This window comes from Rana temporaria, chromosome 6 (assembly GCF_905171775.1).
Source record: "Rana temporaria chromosome 6, aRanTem1.1, whole genome shotgun sequence".
In the NCBI taxonomy this organism is placed as follows: Eukaryota; Metazoa; Chordata; class Amphibia; order Anura; family Ranidae; genus Rana; species Rana temporaria.
The window spans coordinates 223830661-223852539 of NC_053494.1; the positions used below are offsets into that span (position 1 = coordinate 223830661).

Below are 21879 nucleotides of genomic sequence, written 5' to 3' on the forward strand. Positions count from 1 at the left end.
ACCTATCACAGGGGTATCAGATACCGCCTATCACAGGGGCATCATATACCGCCTATCACAGGGGCATCATATACCCCCTATCACAGGGGCATCCTATACCGCCTATCACAGGGGCATCAGATACCGCCTATCACAGGGGCATCCTATACCGCCTATCACAGGGGCATCATATACCGCCTATCACAGGGGCATCATATACTGCCTATCACAGGGGCATCATATACCGCCTATCACAGGGGCATCATATACCGCCTATCACAGGGGCATCCTATACCGCCTATCACAGGGGCATCATATACCGCCTATCACAGGGGCATCATATACCGCCTATCACAGGGGCATCATATACCACCTATCACAGGGGTATCAGATACCGCCTATCACAGGGGTATCAGATACCGCCTATCACAGGGGCATCATATACCGCCTATCACAGGGGCATCATATATCCCCTATCACAGGGGCATCCTATACCGCCTATCACAGGGGCATCAGATACCGCCTATCACAGGGGCATCCTATACCGCCTATCACAGGGGCATCATATACCGCCTATCACAGGGGCATCATATACCGCCTATCACAGGGGCATCATATACCGCCTATCACAGGGGCATCATATACCGCCTATCACAGGGGCCTCGTATACCGTCTATCACAGGGGCATCATATACCACCTATCACAGGGGCATCATATACCACCTATCACAGGGGTATCAGATACCGCCTATCACAGGGGCATCATATACTGCCTATCACAGGGGCATCATATACCACCTATCACAGGGGCATCATATAACGCCTATCACAGGGGCATCCTATACCGCCTATCACAGGGGCATCATATACCGCCTATCACACTGGCATCATATACCGCCTATCACAGGGGCCTCATATACCACCTATCACAGGGGTATCAGATACCCCTTATCACAGGGGCATCATATACTGCCTATCACAGGGGCATCAGATACCGCCTATCACAGGGGCATCATATACCGCTTATCACAGGGGCATCATATACCGCCTATCACAGGGGCATCATATACCGCCTATCACAGGGGCAGCATATACCACCTATCACAGGGGTATCATATATGGGATGTAGAGGCATTGGGGCACATAAACGGGATGTAGAGGTATTGGGGCACATAGATGGGATGTAGAGGCATTTGGGGCACATAGATGGGATGTAGAGGCATTGGGGCACATAGATGGGATGTAGAGGTATTGGGGCACATAGAGGGGATGTAGAGGCATTTGGGGGCACATAGATGGGATGTAGAGGTATTGGGGGCACATAGATGGGATGTAGAGGTATTGGGGGCACATAGATGGGATGTAGAGGCATTGGGGCACATAGATGGGATGTAGAGGCATTGGGGCACATAGATGGGATGTAGAGGCATTGGGGCACATAGATGGGATTTAGAGGCATTGGGGGCACATAGATGGGATGTTGAGGTATTGGGGGCACATAGATGGGATGTAGAGGTATTGGGGGCACATACATGGGATGTAGAGGCATTGGGGCACATAGATGGGATGTAGAGGCATTGGGGCACATAGATGGGATGTAGAGGCATTGGGGCACATAGATGGGATGTAGAGGCATTGGGGCACATAGATGGGATGTAGAGGCATTGGGGCACATAGGTGGGATGTAGAGGCATTGGGGCACATAGAGGGGATGTAGAGGCATTGGGGCACATAGATGGGATGGAGAGGCATTGGGGGCACATAGATGGGATGTAGAGGTATTGGGGCACATAGATGGGATGTAGAGGCATTGGGGGCACATAGATGGGATGTAGAGGTATTGGGGCACATAGATGGGATGTAGAGGCATTGGGGGCACATAGATGGGATGTAGAGGCATTGGGGCACATAGATGGGATGTAGAGGCATTGGGGCACATAGAGGGGATGTAGAGGCATTGGGGCACATAGATGGGATGGAGAGGCATTGGGGGCACATAGATGGGATGTAGAGGTATTGGGGCACATAGATGGGATGTAGAGGCATTGGGGGCACATAGATGGGATGTAGAGGCATTGGGGCACATAGATGGGATGTAGAGGCATTGGGGCACATAGATGGGATGTAGAAGTATTGGGGGCACATAGATGGGATGTAGAGGCATTGGGGGCACATAGATGGGATGTAGAGGCATTGGGGGCACATAGATGGGATGTAGAGGTATTGGGGGCACATAGATGGGATGTAGAGGTATTGGGGGCACATAGATGGGATGTAGAGGCATTGGGGCACATAGATGGGAGGCATTGGGGCACATAGAGGGGATGTAGAGGTATTGGGGGCACATAGATGGGATGTAGAGGCATTGGGGGCACATAGATGGGATGTAGAGGCATTGGGAGCACATAGATGGGATGTAGAGGTATTGGGGGCACATAGATGGGATGTAGAGGCATTGGGGCACATAGAGGGGATGTAGAGGCATTGGGGCACATAGATGGGAGGAATTGGGGCACATAGATGGGATTTGGTTCTCAGGCATGATAGGAAGTATTTCTTCTCTTCCAGAACATGAAGTCGTCTACAAGACTCGGGACGGTTACGTCTTCAAACTAAACGTAGAAAGCAGTGAGATGTCCACACTTCTGGAGAACTCCACCTTTGTAAGTTCCACAAATCTCCGGATCATATCACTGCGGGGGGGGGGGGGCAGACATAGTGATGGGGGGGACCAAGATTATCACTGCGGGGGTGAGACATAGTGATGGGGGGACCAAGAATATCACTGCGGGGGGGGGGGGTGAGACATAGTGATGGGGGACCAAGATTATCACTGCGGGGGGGGGTCAGACATAGTGATGGGGGACCAAGATTATCACTGTGGGGGGGGGTGAGACATAGTGATGGGGGGACAAAGATTATCACTGCGGGGGGGGGGGGTCAGACATAGTGATGGGGGACCAAGATTATCACTGCGGGGGGGGGTCAGACATAGTGATGGGGGACCAAGATTATCACTGTGGGGGGGGGTCAGACATAGTGATGGGGGACCAAGATTATCACTGTGGGGGGGGGGGGGGTCAGACATAGTGATGGGGGACCGAGATTATCACTCCGGGGGGGGGCCTGACTGGTGGGGAATATAAACAAACAGAAGGGATAAAAAATGTATTTGGTCCCCTAGAATTCATCATTTATGTCTAGTATGGATTTTAGGGGGACTCCTGGAAAACACAAGTGTGTTGGGTCCCCCCAAATTCCAAACCAGACCATAATGGAGGACTCAGTCTATAGTATAATGGAGGACTCAGTCTATAGTATAATGGAGGACTCAGTCTATAGTATAATGGAGGACTCAGTCTATAGTATAATGGAGGACTCAGTCTATAGTATAATGGAGGACACAGTCCATAGTATAATGGAGGACTCAGTCTATAGTATAATGGAGGACTCAGTCTATAGTATAATGGAGGACACGGTCTATAGTATAATGGAGGACTCAGTCTATAGTATAATGGAGGACTCAGTCTATAGTATAATGGAGGACACAGTCCATAGTATAATGGAGGACTCAGTCTATAGTATAATGGAGGACTCAGTCTATAGTATAATGGAGGACTCAGTCTATAGTATAATGGAGGACTCAGTCTATAGTATAATGGAGGACACAGTCCATAGTATAATGGAGGACACGGTCTATAGTATAATGGAGGACTCAGTCTATAGTATAATGGAGGACTCAGTCTATAGTATAATGGAGGACTCAGTCTATAGTATAATGGAGGACTCAGTCTATAGTATAATGGAGGACTCAGTCTATAGTATAATGGAGGACTCAGTCTATAGTATAATGGAGGACTCAGTCTATAGTATAATGGAGGACACGGTCTATAGTATAATGGAGGACTCAGTCTATAGTATAATGGAGGACTCAGTCTATAGTATAATGGAGGACACAGTCCATAGTATAATGGAGGACTCAGTCTATAGTATAATGGAGGACTCAGTCTATAGTATAATGGAGGACTCAGTCTATAGTATAATGGAGGACTCAGTCTATAGTATAATGGAGGACACAGTCCATAGTATAATGGAGGACACGGTCTATAGTATAATGGAGGACTCAGTCTATAGTATAATGGAGGACACGGTCTATAGTATAATGGAGGACTCAGTCTATAGTATAATGGAGGACACGGTCTATAGTATAATGGAGGACTCAGTCTATAGTATAATGGAGGACACAGTCCATAGTATAATGGAGGACTCAGTCTATAGTATAATGGAGGACACGGTCTATAGTATAATGGAGGACTCAGTCTATAGTATAATGGAGGACTCAGTCTATAGTATAATGGAGGACACAGTCCATAGTATAATGGAGGACACAGTCCATAGTATAATGGAGGACTCAGTCTATAGTATAATGGAGGACTCAGTCTATAGTATAATGGAGGACTCAGTCTATAGTATAATGGAGGACGCAGTCTATAGTATAATGGAGGACTCAGTCCATAGTATAATGGAGGACTCAGTCCATAGTATAATGGAGGACTGGGTCCATAGTATAATGGAGGACTCAGTCTATAGTATAATGGAGGACTCAGTCTATAGTATAATGGAGGACTCAGTCTATAGTATAATGGAGGACGCAGTCTATAGTATAATGGAGGACTCAGTCCATAGTATAATGGAGGACTCAGTCCATAGTATAATGGAGGACTGGGTCCATAGTATAATGGAGGACTCAGTCCATAGTATAATGGAGGACTCGGTCCATAGTATAATGGAGGACTCAGTCCATAGTATAATGGAGGACTCAGTCCATAGTATAATGGAGGACTGGGTCCATAGTATAATGGAGGACTCGGTCCATAGTATAATGGAGGACTCAGTCCATAGTATAATGGAGGACTCGGTCTATACAGGGAGTGCAGAATTATTAGGCAAGTTGTATTTTTGAGGATTAATTTTATTATTGAACAACAACCATGTTCTCAATGAACCCAAAAAACTCATTAATATCAAAGCTGAATATTTTTGGAAGTAGTTTTTAGTTTGTTTTTAGTTTTAGCTATTTTAGGGGGATATCTGTGTGTGCAGGTGACTATTACTGTGCAGAATTATTAGGCAACTTAACAAAAAAAAAATATATACCCATTTCAATTATTTATTTTTAACAGTGAAACCAATATAACATCTCAACATTCACAAATATACATTTCTGACATTCAAAAACAAAACAAAAACCAATCAGTGACCAATATAGCCACCTTTCTTTGCAAGGACACTCAAAAGCCTGACATCCATGGATTCTGTCAGTGTTTTGATCTGTTCACCATCAACATTGAGTGCAGCAGCAACCGCAGCCTCCCAGACACTGTTCAGAGAGGTGTACTGTTTTCCCTCCTTGTAAATCTCACATTTGATGATGGACCACAGGTTCTCAATGGGGTTCAGATCAGGTGAACAAGGAGGCCATGTCATTAGTTTTTCTTCTTTTATACCCTTTCTTGCCAGCCACGCTGTGGAGTACTTGGACGCGTGTGATGGAGCATTGTCCTGCATGAAAATCATGTTTTTCTTGAAGGATGCAGACTTCTTCCTGTACCACTGCTTGAAGAAGGTGTCTTCCAGAAACTGGCAGTAGGACTGGGAGTTGAGCTTGACTCCATCCTCAACCCGAAAAGGCCCCACAAGCTCATCTTTGATGATACCAGCCCAAACCAGTACTCCACCTCCACCTTGCTGGCGTCTGAGTCGGACTGGAGCTCTCTGCCCTTTACTAATCCAGCCACGGGCCCATCCATCTGGCCCATCAAGACTCACTCTCATTTCATCAGTCCATAAAACCTTAGAAAAATCAGTCTTGAGATATTTCTTGGCCCAGTCTTGACGCTTCAGCTTGTGTGTCTTGTTCAGTGGTGGTCGTCTTTCAGCCTTTCTTACCTTGGCCATGTCTCTGAGTATTGCACACCTTGTGCTTTTGGGCACTCCAGTGATGTTGCAGCTCTGAAATATGGCCAAACTGGTGGCAAGTGGCATCTTGGCAGCTGCACGCTTGACTTTTCTCCGTTCATGGGCAGTTATTTTGCGCCTTGGTTTTTCCACACGCTTCTTGCGACCCTGTTGACTATTTTGAATGAAACGCTTGATTGTTCGATGATCACGCTTCAGAAGCTTTGCAATTTTAAGAGTGCTGCATCCCTCTGCAAGATATCTCACTATTTTTGACTTTTCTGAGCCTGTCAAGTCCTTCTTTTGACCCATTTTGCCAAAGGAAAGGAAGTTGCCTAATAATTATGCACACCTGATATAGGGTGTTGATGTCATTAGACCACACCCCTTCTCATTACAGAGATGCACATCACCTAATATGCTTAATTGGTAGTAGGCTTTCGAGCCTATACAGCTTGGAGTAAGACAACATGCATAAAGAGGATGATGTGGTCAAAATACTAATTTGCCTAATAATTCTGCACTGCCTGTAGTATAATGGAGGACTCGGTCCATAGTATAATGGAGGACTCAGTCTATAGTATAATGGAGGACTCAGTCCATAGTATAATGGAGGACTCAGTCTATAGTATAATGGAGGACTCAGTCCATAGTATAATGGAAGACTCAGTCCATAGTATAATGGAGGACTCGGTCTATAGTATAATGGAGGACTCGGTCCATAGTATAATGGAGGACACAGACCCCCACATACTTCCTGGAGCCCCCCAGAGCTCCTTGGTGTCCCCCTGGAGGCGCCATCATAGATCTATGAATATAGAATGTAAAGTTCCTCGGCCGCCTCCCCTCCTCCGCTGACTCCTCCTCTTCCTCTTGTTTTGTCTTCCAGGTCACATTCAAAGCGTCTCACCATTCCGTGTCCCCCGACCTGAGATACGTCCTGCTGGCCTACGATGTCAAACAGGTGAAGAATTTCTATTGTGTCTCCTCCCCCTCCGCTCAGCCGATCCCTTCTGTCCAATCACCACCTTCCTATTCATAAGAATGATGTGTGATGAGGGTGTGTCTACATTTGGTTGGTGATATCATATTGCCCCAGGGGAGTGTTTGGGGACCTGGGTTTTGCCCCAGGGGAGTGTTTGGGGACCTGGGTCCTGCCCCAGGGGAGTGTTTGGGGACTTGGGTCCTGCCCCAGGGGAGTGTTTGGGGACCCGGGTCCTGCCCCAGGGGAGTGTTTAGGGACCCCGGGTCCTGCCCCAGGGGAGTGTTTGGGGACCCGGGTCCTGCCCCAGGGGAGTGTTTGGGGACCCGGGTCCTGCCCCAGGGGAGTGTTTGGGGACCCGGGTCCTGCCCCAGGGGAGTATTTGGGGACCCGGGTCCTGCCCCAGGGGAGTATTTGGGGACCCGGGTCCTGCCCCAGGGGAATGTTTGGGGGCCCGGGTCCTGCCCCAGGGGAGTGTTTGGGGACCCGGGTCCTGCCCCTGGGGAGTGTTTGGGGACCCGGGTCCTGCCCCAGGGGAGTATTTGGGGACCCGGGTCCTGCCCCCAGGGGAGTGTTTGGGGACCCGGGTCCTGCCCCAGGGGAGTGTTTGGGGCCCCTTGTCCTGCCCCAGGGGAGTGTTTGGGGACCCGGGTCCTGCCCCAGGGGAGTGTTTGGGGACCCGGGTCCTGCCCCAGGGGAGTATTTGGGGACCCGGGTCCTGCCCCAGGGGAGTATTTGGGGACCCGGGTCCTGCCCCAGGGGAGTGTTTGGGGACCCGGGTCCTGCCCCAGGGGAGTATTTGGGGACCCGGGTCCTGCCCCCAGGGGAGTGTTTGGGGACCCGGGTCCTGCCCCAGGGGAGTATTTGGGGACCCGGGTCCTGCCCCCAGGGGAGTGTTTGGGGACCCGGGTCCTGCCCCAGGGGAGTATTTGGGGACCCGGGTCCTGCCCCAGGGGACATGTATCAATTCAAAAAAAGTTTTAAAAACGAGCAGTGATTTTAATAATGCTTAAAGTAAAACAATAAAAGTGAAATATTCCTTTAAATTTCGTACCTAGGGGGTGTCTATAGTACGCCTGTAAAGTAGCGCATGTTTCCCGTGTTTAGAACTGTCCCTGCACAAAATAACATTTCTAAAGGAAAAAAAATCATTCAAAACTACTTGCGGCTGTAATGAATTGTCTGGTCCCGGCAATACAGATCGAAGTCATTGAAAAAAACGGCAGGGGTCTCCCCCAGTCCATTACCAGGCCCCTAGGGTCTTGTATGAATATTAAGGGGAACCCTGAACCCAAATTTTTTAAAAAAAATGGGTGGGGGTCCCCCCAAATTCCATTACCAGGCAGGTCTGGTATGGATTTAAGGGTAACCCCGCACCAAAATAATGCTGGTCCATGGTGTTGGTCCATGGTGTTGGTCCATGGTGCTGTCCATGGTGCTGTCCATGGTGCCGGTCCATGGTGCCGGTCCATGGTGCCGTCCATGGTGTTGGTCCATGGTGCCGTCCATGGTGTTGGTCCATGGTGCCGTCCATGGTGTTGGTCCATGGTGTTGGTCCATGGTGCCGTCCATGGTGCCGTCCATGGTGCCGTCCATGGTGTTGGTCCATGGTGCTGGTCCATGGTGCTGGTCATGGTGCCGGTCCATGGTGCCGTCCATGGTGTTGGTCCATGGTGTTGGTCCATGGTGCCGTCCATGGTGTTGGTCCATGGTGCCGGTCCATGGTGCCGTCCATGGTGTTGGTCCATGGTGTTGGTCCATGGTGCCGTCCATGGTGTTGGTCCATGGTGCCGTCCATGGTGTTGGTCCATGGTGTTGGTCCATGGTGCCGTCCATGGTGCCGTCCATGGTGTTGGTCCATGGTGTTGGTCAATGGTGCTGGTCCATGGTGCTGGTCCATGGTGCCGGTCATGGTGCCGGTCCATGGTGCCGTCCATGGTGTTGGTCCATGGTGTTGGTCCATGGTGTTGGTCCATGGTGCTGGTCCATGGTGCCGTCCATGGTGCCGTCCATGGTGTTGGTCCATGGTGTTGGTCCATGGTGCTGGTCCATGGTGCTGGTCCATGGTGCCGGTCATGGTGCCGGTCCATGGTGTTGGTCCATGGTGTTGGTCCATGGTGTTGGTCCATGGTGTTGGTCCATGGTGCTGGTCCATGGTGCCGTCCATGGTGCCGTCCATGGTGTTGGTCCATGGTGCTGTCCATGGTGCCGGTCCATGGTGCCGGTCCATGGTGCCGTCCATGGTGTTGGTCCATGGTGCCGTCCATGGTGTTGGTCCATGGTGCCGTCCATGGTGTTGGTCCATGGTGTTGGTCCATGGTGCCGTCCATGGTGCCGTCCATGGTGCCGTCCATGGTGTTGGTCCATGGTGCTGGTCCATGGTGCTGGTCATGGTGCCGGTCCATGGTGCCGTCCATGGTGTTGGTCCATGGTGCCGTCCATGGTGTTGGTCCATGGTGCCGGTCCATGGTGCCGTCCATGGTGTTGGTCCATGGTGTTGGTCCATGGTGCCGTCCATGGTGTTGGTCCATGGTGCCGTCCATGGTGTTGGTCCATGGTGTTGGTCCATGGTGCCGTCCATGGTGCCGTCCATGGTGCCGTCCATGGTGTTGGTCCATGGTGTTGGTCCATGGTGCTGGTCCATGGTGCTGGTCCATGGTGCCGGTCATGGTGCCGGTCCATGGTGCCGTCCATGGTGTTGGTCCATGGTGTTGGTCCATGGTGTTGGTCCATGGTGCTGGTCCATGGTGCCGTCCATGGTGCCGTCCATGGTGTTGGTCCATGGTGCTGGTCCATGGTGCTGGTCCATGGTGCCGGTCATGGTGCCGGTCCATGGTGCCGTCCATGGTGTTGGTCCATGGTGTTGGTCCATGGTGCCGTCCATGGTGTTGGTCCATGGTGCCGTCCATGGTGTTGGTCCATGGTGTTGGTCCATGGTGCCGTCCATGGTGCCGTCCATGGTGTTGGTCCATGGTGTTGGTCCATGGTGCTGGTCCATGGTGCTGGTCCATGGTGCCGGTCATGGTGCCGGTCCATGGTGCCGTTCATGGTGTTGGTCCATGGTGTTGGTCCATGGTGTTGGTCCATGGTGTTGGTCCATGGTGTTGGTCCATGGTGCCGGTCCATGGTGCCGGTCCATGGTGCCGTCCATGGTGCCGTCCATGGTGCCGTCCATGGTGCCGGTCCATGGTGCCGGTCCATGGTGCCGGTCCATGGTGTTGGTCCTTGGTGCCGGTCCATGGTGTTGGTCCATGGTGTTGGTCCATGGTGCTGGTCCATGGTGCCGGTCCATGGGTTTGGTCCATGCGTTTGGTCCATGGTGCTGGTCCATGGTGCCGGTCCATGGTGCCGGTCCATGGTGCCGGTCCATGGTGCCGGTCCATGGTGCTGTCCATGGTGTTGGTCCATGGTGCTGTCCATGGTGTTGGTCCATGGTGCTGTCCATGGTGTTGGTCCATGGTGTTGGTCCATGGTGCTGGTCCATGGTGCTGGTCCATGGTGCTGTCCATGGTGCTGGTCCATGGTGTTGGTCCATGGTGTTGGTCCATGGTGTTGGTCCATGGTGTTGGTCCATGGTGCCGGTCCATGGTGCCGGTCCATGGTGCCGGTCCATGGTGCCGGTCCATGGTGCTGTCCATGGTGCTGTCCATGGTGTTGGTCCATGGTGCCGGTCCATGGTGTTGGTCCATGGTGTTGGTCCATGGTGTTGGTCCATGGTGCCGGTCCATGGTGTTGGTCCATGGTGTTGGTCCATGGTGTTGGTCCATGGTGTTGGTCCATGGTGTTGGTCCATGGTGTTGGTCCATGGTGTTGGTCCATGGTGTTGGTCCATGGTGTTGGTCCATGGTGTTGGTCCATGGTGTTGGTCCATGGTGTTGGTCCATGGTGTTGGTCCATGGTGCTGGTCCATGGTGCTGGTCCATGGTGCTGGTCCATGGTGCTGTCCATGGTGTTGGTCCATGGTGCTGTCCATGGTGTTGGTCCATGGTGCTGTCCATGGTGTTGGTCCATGGTGCTGTCCATGGTGCTGTCCATGGTGCTGGTCCATGGTGCTGGTCCATGGTGCTGGTCCATGGTGCTGGTCCATGGTGCTGGTCCATGGTGCTGGTCCATGGTGCTGGTCCATGGTGCTGGTCCATGGTGCTGGTCCATGGTGCTGGTCCATGGTGCTGGTCCATGGTGTTGGTCCATGGTGCTGGTCCATGGTGCTGGTCCATGGTGCTGGTCCATGGTGTTGGTCCATGGTGCTGGTCCATGGTGCTGGTCCATGGTGCTGGTCCATGGTGCTGGTCCATGGTGCTGGTCCATGGTGCTGGTCCATGGTGCTGGTCCATGGTGCTGGTCCATGGTGCTGGTCCATGGTGCTGGTCCATGGTGCTGGTCCATGGTGCTGTCCATGGTGCTGGTCCATGGTGCTGGTCCATGGTGCTGTCCATGGTGCTGTCCATGGTGCTGTCCATGGTGCTGTCCATGGTGTTGGTCCATGGTGTTGGTCCATGGTGCTGTCCATGGTGTTGGTCCATGGTGCCGGTCCATGGTGCCGGTCCATGGTGCCGTCCATGGTGTTGGTCCATGGTGTTGGTCCATGGTGCCGGTCCATGGTGTTGGTCCATGGTGCCGGTCCATGGTGTTGGTCCATGGTGCCGGTCCATGGTGCCGGTCCATGGTGCCGGTCCATGGTGCCGGTCCATGGTGCCGGTCCATGGTGCCGGTCCATGGTGCCGGTCCATGGTGCTGTCCATGGTGTTGTCCATGGTGTTGGTCCATGGTGCTGTCCATGGTGTTGGTCCATGGTGTTGGTCCATGGTGTTGGTCCATGGTGCTGTCCATGGTGTTGGTCCATGGTGCTGTCCATGGTGTTGGTCCATGGTGTTGGTCCATGGTGTTGGTCCATGGTGCTGTCCATGGTGCTGTCCATGGTGCTGTCCATGGTGCTGTCCATGGTGCTGTCCATGGTGCTGTCCATGGTGTTGGTCCATGGTGCTGGTCCATGGTGCCGGTCCATGGTGTTGGTCCATGGTGCTGGTCCATGGTGCCGGTCCATGGTGCCGGTCCATGGTGCCGGTCCATGGTGCCGGTCCATGGTGCTGTCCATGGTGTTGGTCCATGGTGCGGTCCATGGCGCCGGTCCATGGTGCTCACAATAAGCAGGTTTTTCATAGCAGCCGTGGGGGAAGGGCCGGCCTTCTGATGGATCCGAAGGAAGTGCCGCCATCTTGCAGACTTTTTCTGTATTATAAAGAAGGTAATTTCTGATCGACGTATGAAATCCATTTATTGAGATGACACTCCTGCCGCTTCCCGCCATGATGTCTGGAGAGACGTGCGCTGCGCCGCGGTGACGACCCCGCTCCGCTGACTCAATGTAATTGACACGGTTCGCCACTAACTACATATTTCAGACCTCGGGGCGAAATCCATTTCCAGAGACGGGAAATCAAAGGGCAGAAATGTTTCTTTTGTTTAATACGCGCCATAAAAATCCCATCACGACTCTTGTCGCTCTGACATTTTACTAAAATGAAAAATGTGACCGTGTGCGAATGAGCGAGCGATTATTGTGCGCCGTCACTTCATCTTCCTGCCGCGCCGAGGTGACCAGCGAGCTTTAATTATACGCGCCGCCCGCCTGGAAGGGAACGTGAGATAAACGCTGGAGACAGAGGCCTGACCCCCCCTCCCCCGAGGATTACAGAGAAAACCATCGACCTTCACTTACCAGACCAGCCGGGCCAAGATCCACCAATACACACTGAGGTCACCACAGCAGCCAATCACCTTCATCCCCAGACCAGCCAGTCCAGGATACAACCAATACACACTGAGGTCACCACAGCAACCAATCACCTTCATCCCCAGACCAGCCAGTCCAGGATACGTCCAATACATACTGAGGTCACCACAGCAACCAATCACCTTCATCACCAGACCAGCCAGCCTAGGATACCACCAATACACACTGAGGTCACCACAGCAGCCAATCACCTTCATCCCCAGACCAGCCAGTCCAGGATACGTCCAATACATACTGAGGTCACCACAGCAACCAATCACCTTCATCACCAGACCAGCCAGCCTAGGATACCACCAATACACACTGAGGTCACCACAGCAGCCAATCACCTTCATCACCAGACCAGCCAGTCCAGGATACGTCCAATACACACTGAGGTCACCACAGCAACCAATCACCTTCATCACCAGACCAGCCAGCCTAGGATACCACCAATACACACTGAGGTCACCACAGCAGCCAATCACCTTCATCACCAGACCAGCCGGTCCAAGATCCACCAATACACACTGAGGTCACCACAGCAACCAATCACCTTCATCACCAGACCTGTCAGTCCAGGATCCACCAATACATGACCCGAGGTCACCACGGCAACCAATTATGAGTAAGCACAAGGGATTCGTGTGAAAGGGCAATCAGCCTTCCTTACCAGACAGGTCACTCCACGATTCCACCAATTGTCATGGAAATTGGGCTGTAGGCGGAGCGCACTCCATATCTCCTGTGCTAACATTCCGTCTAATGATATAATCTCACCTATCACTCTATTTCCCGTATATCCAGGGGCCCCATAATCTTCTATTGCCCGGGGGCCCCATAATCTTCTATTGCCCGGGGGCCCCATGAGTTGTCAGTCCGCCCCTGCGTATATCCCAAGTGATCGGACATCACCACAGCTCACGTCTCCTCTCCATCACATGACCGCCCAGAGACCAGTGTACTTGGCTTTTTATGAGAAAACAAAAGCAATGACAAACAGGAAGTGATAACTCCAGCAGCCAATCGCTTCCTCCATGGGAAATGACCTCACAGGAAATGACCTCCACACAGGAAATGACCTGTGTAACGGAATGACCCGGGACAAACAGAGACTTTGGAAGGATGAGGGGTACTCCTGTACCGGCGTCACCAAGGAGTCTTATGTCTAGGGTCACCTTATGTCCGATAGGGCCATAGGGTGACGGAGAAATTATATCCTAAATTACAGGACAGGGGACATCACTGATAGTTCATATTGCAGGAGATATTGCAAAGTGTTGGTTTATTTCATGACTCATCTCTCTGTGTAGACTGTTGACACGTTAAATGAGTCTGGCTCTTGAAAGGTCTCTCATTGGGTGATAACACTATGTAAAGCCTATTGAAGCTCAGAGGTGTGAATACCTTTCTGTCGGAGACGGACCGTCTGTCTACAGATGTGGATTGAGGGGAAATCATTGTGTGATGGTGTTTTGTTGAATTCTGTTAATGAAGGAACATGACTTCTCAGGTGCAGTGATTAGGTCATGTTAATTATAGACTGGCACTGAGAAGTCTAGAATGTTTAGCAATTAGCCATCTGAAGGTGTATTAAAGCCCCCCAGGGTGTGATGTGTGGGTGGAGAGTTTGATTGTTCCTGTCATCACTGAAACATGCCTTGTAAACGGTATATAAACTTGAGAGCTAACCATTAAAGTGTTCATAGATTTGAAACCAGTAACAGAGCAAGTCTCGTTATTCTGGGAAATGGGATGTCTGATGGATGGTTGGAGTGTCAGATGAGCTGTCGTGGGTTGATGGAAGGTCGTAGACGGTGGTGACCGTTACACCCGCCACACAGGAAATGACAGCCACACAGGAAATGACCTCACAGGAAATCCTTCCAACAGGATGAGTTTTTTTTGGGGGGGGGGTGTTTGCCCCTCAATAAGGGAGGTAAATCTGAATCACAGATAAATAAATATAAGAAGGCACAGAGGAACATAATAAAGCACTAGGAATACATATATAGTAATACGTTCTTTATAGTCACAAACGTTTTCCTGCGTTCCCCCTCCCCCCTTTTTTTCTCAGTCAGTGTGGCCCCTGTACATTGTTCTAAGGCCCGTCTCTCTGTGTGGCCCCTGTACATTGATCTAAGGCCCGTCTCTGTCAGTGTGGCCCCTGTACATTGTTCTAAGGCCCGTCTCTGTGTGGCCCCTGTACATTGTTCTAAGGCCCGTCTCAGTCAGTGTGGCCCCTGTACATTGTTCTAAGGCCCGTCTCTCTGTGTGGCCCCTGTACATTGTTCTAAGGCCCGTCTCTCTCTGTGTGGCCCCTGTACATTGTTCTAAGGCCCGTCTCTCTGTGTGGCCCCTGTACATTGTTCTAAGGCCCGTCTCTCTGTGTGGCCCCTGTACATTGTTCTAAGGCCCGTCTCTCTCTGTGTGGCCCCTGTAGGTCCGTCTCTCTGTGTGGCCCCTGTACATTGTTCTAAGGCCCGTCTCTCAGTCAGTGTGGCCCCTGTACATTGTTCTAAGGCCCGTCTCAGTCAGTGTGGCCCCTGTACATTGTTCTAAGGCCCATCTCTCTGTGTGGCCCCTGTACATTGTTCTAAGGCCCGTCTCAGTCAGTGTGGCCCCTGTACATTGTTCTAAGGCTGTCTCTCTCTGTGTGGCCCCTGTACATTGTTCTAAGGCCCGTCTCAGTCAGTGTGGCCCCTGTACATTGTTCTAAGGCCCGTCTCAGTCAGTGTGGCCCCTGTACATTGTTCTAAGGCCCATCTCTCTGTGTGGCCCCTGTACATTGTTCTAAGGCCCGTCTCAGTCAGTGTGGCCCCTGTACATTGTTCTAAGGCCCGTCTCTCTCTGTGTGGCCCCTGTACACCGCTTCAGAAAGAGAACGGAACGTCCTTGTCATTTGTATTTTCTTTTGTTTCCTCGGAATTCAGAAGAATCTAATTAGGGGGATTTTATGAGATAATTAATCTCGTAGAGATAATGACGGAAGGCGCGCCGACTGCGACTCTCGGGATTAGCGATTCTCCACAAAGATCTCTTCATATAAAAGTCTCATCTGAAATGAGTTCATGTTCCTCTAATCTAGAACATTAGTAAATTCCATTCAGATGATCCGGAGCTCAGAGCCGGGACGTCAGACGAGTCCCTCCGGGGCCAGGAAAGGGTTCAGGAGATAAAAGTCTTCCATGTTCTGGATTCTCATCACTCTGTACAACCAGATCCAATCTTTTCTTTACCTGATTGGTTCTCAACTTTCTAGTGCCGGGACTCCTTGATACAATTCCCCAAGTTGTGGGGACCCCTAACAGTAAAGTTATTTTGGTAGCGGGGGTTGTCAGCACCCAAGACAAGAGTTGGGATGAGTGGCAGTGCTGGCGAGGAGTTGGGATGAGTGGCAGTGCTGGCAGGGTGGTGGGATGAGTGGCAGTTCTGGCGGGGAGTTGGGATGAGTGGCAGTGCTGGCGGGGAGTTGGGATGAGTGGGAGTGCTGGCGGGGAGTTGGGATGAGTGGCAGTGCTGGCGGGGAGTTGGGATGAGTGGGAGTGCTGGCGGGGAGTTGGGATGAGTGGCAGTGCTGGCGGGGAGTTGGGATGAGTGGCAGTGCTGGCGGGGAGTTGGGATGAGTGGCAGTGCTGGCGGGGAGTTGGGATGAGTGGCAGTGCTGGCGGGGAGTTGGGATGAGTGGCAGTGCTGGCGGGAAGTTGGGATGAGTGGCAGTGCTGGCGGGGAGTTGGGATGAGTGGCAGTGCTGGCGGGGAGTTGGGATGAGTGGCAGTGCTGGTGGGAGTTGGGATGAGTGGCAGTGCTGGCGGGGAGTTGGGATGAGTGGCAGTGCTGGCGGGGAGTTGGGATGAGTGGCAGTGCTGGCGGGGAGTTGGGATGAGTGGCAGTGCTGGCGGGAAGTTGGGATGAGTGGCAGTGCTGGCGGGGAGTTGGGATGAGTGGCAGTGCTGGCGGAGAGTTGGGATGAGTGGCAGTGCTGGGAGGAGTTGGGATGAGTGGCAGTGCTGGGAGGAGTTGGGATGAGTGGGAGTGCTGGCGGGGAGTTGGGATGAGTGGGAGTGCTGGCGGGGAGTTGGGATGAGTGGGAGTGCTGGGGGGGAGTTGGGATGAGTAGGAGTGCTGGCGGGGAGTTGGGATGAGTGGCAGTGCTGGAGGGGAGTTGGGATGAGTGGCAATTCTTGGGGGAGTTGGGATGAGTGGCAGTGCTGGAGGGGAGTTGGGATCAGTGGAAATGCCTAGCGGGGAGTTGGGATGAGTGGCAGTGCTGGTGGGGGAGTTGGGATGAGTGGCAGTGCTGGTGGGGGAGTTGGGATGAGTGGCAGTGCTGGCGGGGGAGTTGGGATGAGTGGCAGTGCTGGCGGGGGAGTTGGGATGAGTGGCAGTGCTGGCGGGGTGGTGGGATGAGTGGCAATGCTGGGGGGGAGTTTGGATGAGTGGCAGTGCTGGCGGGGAGTTGGGATGAGTGGCAGTGCTGGCGGGGAGTTGGGATGAGTGGCAGTGCTGGTGGGGGAGTTGGGATGAGTGGCAGTGCTGGCGGGGGAGTTGGGATGAGTGGCAGTGCTGGCGGGGGAGTTGGGATGAGTGGCAGTGCTGGCGGGATGAGTGGCAATGCTGGGGGGGAGTTTGGATGAGTGGCAGTGCTGGCGGGGAGTTGGGATGAATGGCAGTGCTGGCGGGGAGTTGGGATGAGTGGCAGTGCTGGCGGGGAGTCGGGATGAGTGGCAGTGCTGGGGGGAGTTGGGATGAGTGGCAGTGCCGGCGGGGTGGTGGGATGAGTGGCAGTGCCGGTGGGGAGTTGGGATGAGTGGCAGTGCTGGCAGGGAGTTGGGATCAGTGGCAGTGCCGGCGGGGTGGTGGGATGAGTGGCAGTGGTGGTGGGATGAGTGGCAGTGCTGGCGGGGAGTTGGGATGAGTGGCAGTGCCGGTGGGGAGTTGGGATGAGTGGCAGTGCTGGAGGGGAGTTGGGATGAGTGGCAGTGCTGGAGGGGAGTTGGGATGAGTGGCAGTGCTGGAGGGGAGTTGGGATGAGTGGCAGTGCTGGAGGGGAGTTGGGATGAGTGGCAGTGCTGGCGGGGAGTTGGGATGAGTGGCAGTGCTGGAGGGGAGTTGGGATGAGTGGCAGTGCTGGAGGGGAGTTGGGATGAGTGGCAGTGCTGGCGGGGAGTTGGGATGAGTGGCAGTGCCGGCGGGGTGGTAGGAGGAGTGGCAGTGCTGGTGGGGATTTGGGATGAGTGGCAGTGCCGGTGGGGAGTTGGGATGAGTGGCAGTGCTGGGGGGGAGTTGGGATGAGTGGCAGTGCTGGGGGGGAGTCGGGATGAGTGGCAGTGCTGGCGGGGTGGTGGGATGAGTGGCAGTGCTGGGGGGAGTTGGGATCAGTGGCAGTGCCGGCGGGGTGGTGGGATGAGTGGCAGTGCCGGCGGGGTGGTGGGATGAGTGGCAGTGCTGGTGGGAGTTGGGATCAGTGGCAGTGCCGGCGGGGTGGTGGGATGAGTGGCAGTGCTGGTGGGAGTTGGGATCAGTGGCAGTGCCGGCGGGGTGGTGGGATGAGTGGCAGTGGTGGTGGGATGAGTGGCAGTGCCGGTGGGGAGTTGGGATGAGTGGCAGTGCTGGAGGGGAGTTGGGATGAGTGGCAGTGCTGGAGGGGAGTTGGGATGAGTGGCAGTGCTGGAGGGGAGTTGGGATGAGTGGCAGTGCTGGAGGGGAGTTGGGATGAGTGGCAGTGCTGGCGGGGAGTTGGGATGAGTGGCAGTGCTGGAGGGGAGTTGGGATGAGTGGCAGTGCTGGAGGGGAGTTGGGATGAGTGGCAGTGCTGGCGGGGAGTTGGGATGAGTGGCAGTGCCGGCGGGGTGGTAGGAGGAGTGGCAGTGCTGGTGGGGATTTGGGATGAGTGGCAGTGCCGGTGGGGAGTTGGGATGAGTGGCAGTGCTGGGGGGGGGTTGGGATGAGTGGCAGTGCTGGGGGGGAGTCGGGATGAGTGGCAGTGCTGGCGGGGTGGTGGGATGAGTGGCAGTGCTGGGGGGAGTTGGGATCAGTGGCAGTGCCGGCGGGGTGGTGGGATGAGTGGCAGTGCCGGCGGGGTGGTGGGATGAGTGGCAGTGCTGGTGGGAGTTGGGATCAGTGGCAGTGCCGGCGGGGTGGTGGGATGAGTGGCAGTGCTGGTGGGGAGTTGGGATCAGTGGCAGTGCCGGCGGGGTGGTGGGATGAGTGGCAGTGCCGGCGGGGTGGTGGGATGAGTGGCAGTGCTGGTGGGAGTTGGGATCAGTGGCAGTGCCGGCGGGGTGGTGGGATGAGTGGCAGTGCTGGTGGGGAGTTGGGATCAGTGGCAGTGCCGGCGGGGTGGTGGGATCAGTGGCAGTGTTGGGCGGAGTTCTGATCGGCCAACTTAAGTGCTCTTGATGAAGGTCATCTGCTGATCTGAGAACTGTAGTCGGGGACTTTCAATGACAACTCTAATCACAGGGAATGTTACTCGCTGTGTCTCCGGCTCTGTGGTGTCTGGTAGCAGTGACACCTCTGCCAAAATAAATAGATAGGGTCTCCTCCGGCTCCTCCCACTTCACATTCCTCACCAGTCAGCTGACCTCTGGATACGATCTAGATGTCATGGATATGCAATAAAGTTTGGCCCTGAGGAGAGGTCTTGGGTTCCTGCATCGGAGGTCTTTGCACCTCGTCTGTTGAAGTTTCATCTGAAGTTTCCCTCTAAACACGGAACCCAGACGGAGAAGGGGGAGGCCTCGTAAGAGGGAGGGTACTGTCATGGATATGCAATAAAGTCTGGCAGCTTACCTGTTTCCATCTGCTTATTAGAGGCCTGACTCTGTTCTGGTTCCCTTCTTCTTCCTGTGTGGCCCCACCCCCAGGCCATCCCAGGAAGTCTATATTAACTGTTGCACTGCAGGTTTGCAGTGCTGTTCAACAGTGTTGTTTGCTTAAGTTCCTGTCTGCAGTGTGTTACGATTACCTTCCTGTGTACCATGTTTGGCTCGTCCCTGACTTCTCCTGCTTGCCTGTGCCCTTGACCTTTTGCCTGTCCCTCGGTAACCCTTGTCTGCCTGTTGCCCTGACCTCGGCTTACCCATCACTACTGTTTGTCCTGCTTGCTGCTTCCCCTCTCTCTCTGCGGAGGGTGACCTAGGGGATCCCAGGGGTAGCGACCTGGATCCAGCTGCGGCGAAGGCCATCCTCACCACTAGAGGCTCTGGTGAACACAAAGCTGGGTCTTAGACTCCGCGCCCTGGGCGATCTTGGGTTCACACTTCCTCTCTGATAGCAGCAGTCGGCTATAGGGTTCACTACCCTGTGGTGCATCCCTGACCCCAACGGGGTGCACTTGTCACCTGGCCACAGGTTACCTGACAGTTTGAACAGCAATGAATCCGGCCGACGTGTCGATCCCCGCAGACGATCCATTACAGGGCGTTGTTCGCAGACTCGAGACGCATGAAGCTAATCAGACTCAGGTGATGCGTTTCCTTCAGGATCTGGCTTCCCGCTTTGATCAGCTTCAGACCTCGTTGGGAACCCCGAATCCGCAACCCCAAGTACAACCAGTGGCTGTGCCTGTCGCACCACTCACAGAGTCGCATTCGCTAAAACTACCACCTCCAATCCGTTTTTCTGGAGACTCCAAGGCCTGCAGGGGCTTTCTTTGCCAGTGCACCATCCATTCTGAGCTTCAGCCTCAAAACTTCTTGTCTGATTGGGCAAAGGTAGCCTATATTATTTCCCTCCTTTCTGGTGAAGCTCTAGCCTGGGCTGCCCCCCTGTGGGAGAAGAATGAATTCTCGCCAGTCAGCAGGCCTCTAGTCTCTGCCCCACAGCCATGCCGTCAACTGAATGGGCGGCCACAGTCTCCAGGGACTGCCCCCTGGCAAATCGTCATTTGACCCCAGGTTGAGAACCACCGTTCTAGATCAACATCAGTGACATCATAAATGTAGAAATTGTGAATTGTGTTTAACCCGCCAACCGTGAGAAGCCCCCCCCAACCTCAGGGTACATCCTGTGTGAGAGCCCCCCCCCCGACCTCGGGGTACATCCTGTGTGAGAGCCCCCCCCCGACCTCGGAGTACATCCTGTGTGAGAGCCCCCCCCCGACCTCGGGGTACATCCTGTGTGAGAGCCCCCCCCCGACCTCGGAGTACATCCTGTGTGAGAGCCCCCCCCCGACCTCGGGGTACATCCTGTGTGAGAGCCCCCCCCCCGACCTCGGGGTACATCCTGTGTGAGAGCCCCCCCGACCTCGGAGCCTTTTGGCTAGGACCGGAGAAATTTTTTATTCCTGGCCGGAGGGCCTGGTCATTGTTTCACCACAATGGCCACTTCTTTCACTCTCCTCTCCACTATCACTTCCCCCACTATATTTTATTTAAGCCTGTATTTGTCACTTTTTTGTCTTTTTTTGTTGTGCACGTTTTGTGACACTGTGTGATTAGTAGGGTGCGGGTCCTCGGGCCAGCCCTGAACGTCTTGGGAGTGGGTGGACATGGCCTTCTGGCTTAGTCTGCCTGCTCTCATGGGGTCTCCATTCGGGGGAGCACCACCTAGTACTGGTTCTGTTTCGGCAGTCCCTCCGAGGAAGTTGGGTCCGTGTCGGCCTTGGTTGCTCAGACCACAGTACCTCAGTCCCCGTCTGGAGCCTAACGCCCCGGGGGATCAGGGTTTGGGTCCCTCTTCACAGGAGGACCACTTGACGTTGCACCCGTCTGCACGTTTTTGTGAACACTCTTTATGTGTGTGCACATTTTTTCTGCACCGGGTGGAGTTTTTTGGGTGTGTTCACACGCCATAGGCTTTTCAAAAAAAAAAAAAAAAAACCTTCCATCCATCCCTAAAAAAACAAAACAAAAAAAAACAATAACCGGCACAAAACATTAACTGCTAACTGTCCAATAACAGTCCTCCAAACACAGGAGAATTATGGGACTTCAAGCTTCCAGGAACAGTTGCGGGGTTAATATGTCATCGGATCACTTCCGTCGGCCCCGTCGAAAGTCTCGTAACCGCTCTTGCAACTGAAACCGGTCAGGAGGGCGACAGTGTCGTTGAGGCCGGGCATCCAGCGATTCCGGACCGGAGGAAACAGGGCTGGCCGGAATGGGTACCGGCGGGGCCAAGAAGGGATCCCCCAGCTCAGAGGGTAAACAGACCTCCGGATCAGAGCTGGAGGGCTCTGTTG

At 53.7% G+C, this 21879-nt stretch overlaps 1 protein-coding gene across 1 annotated transcript in view; it reads left to right on the plus strand.

Moving 5' to 3' along the window:
* The window catches only part of DPP10 (dipeptidyl peptidase like 10), a 122329-nt gene that overhangs the window by 22001 nt on the left and 78449 nt on the right, over positions 1 to 21879 (plus strand). Inside the window, 2 exon segments of the mRNA XM_040358357.1 lie at positions 2548 to 2642; positions 6827 to 6901. Coding sequence (XP_040214291.1) covers positions 2548 to 2642; positions 6827 to 6901 — 170 coding nt within the window.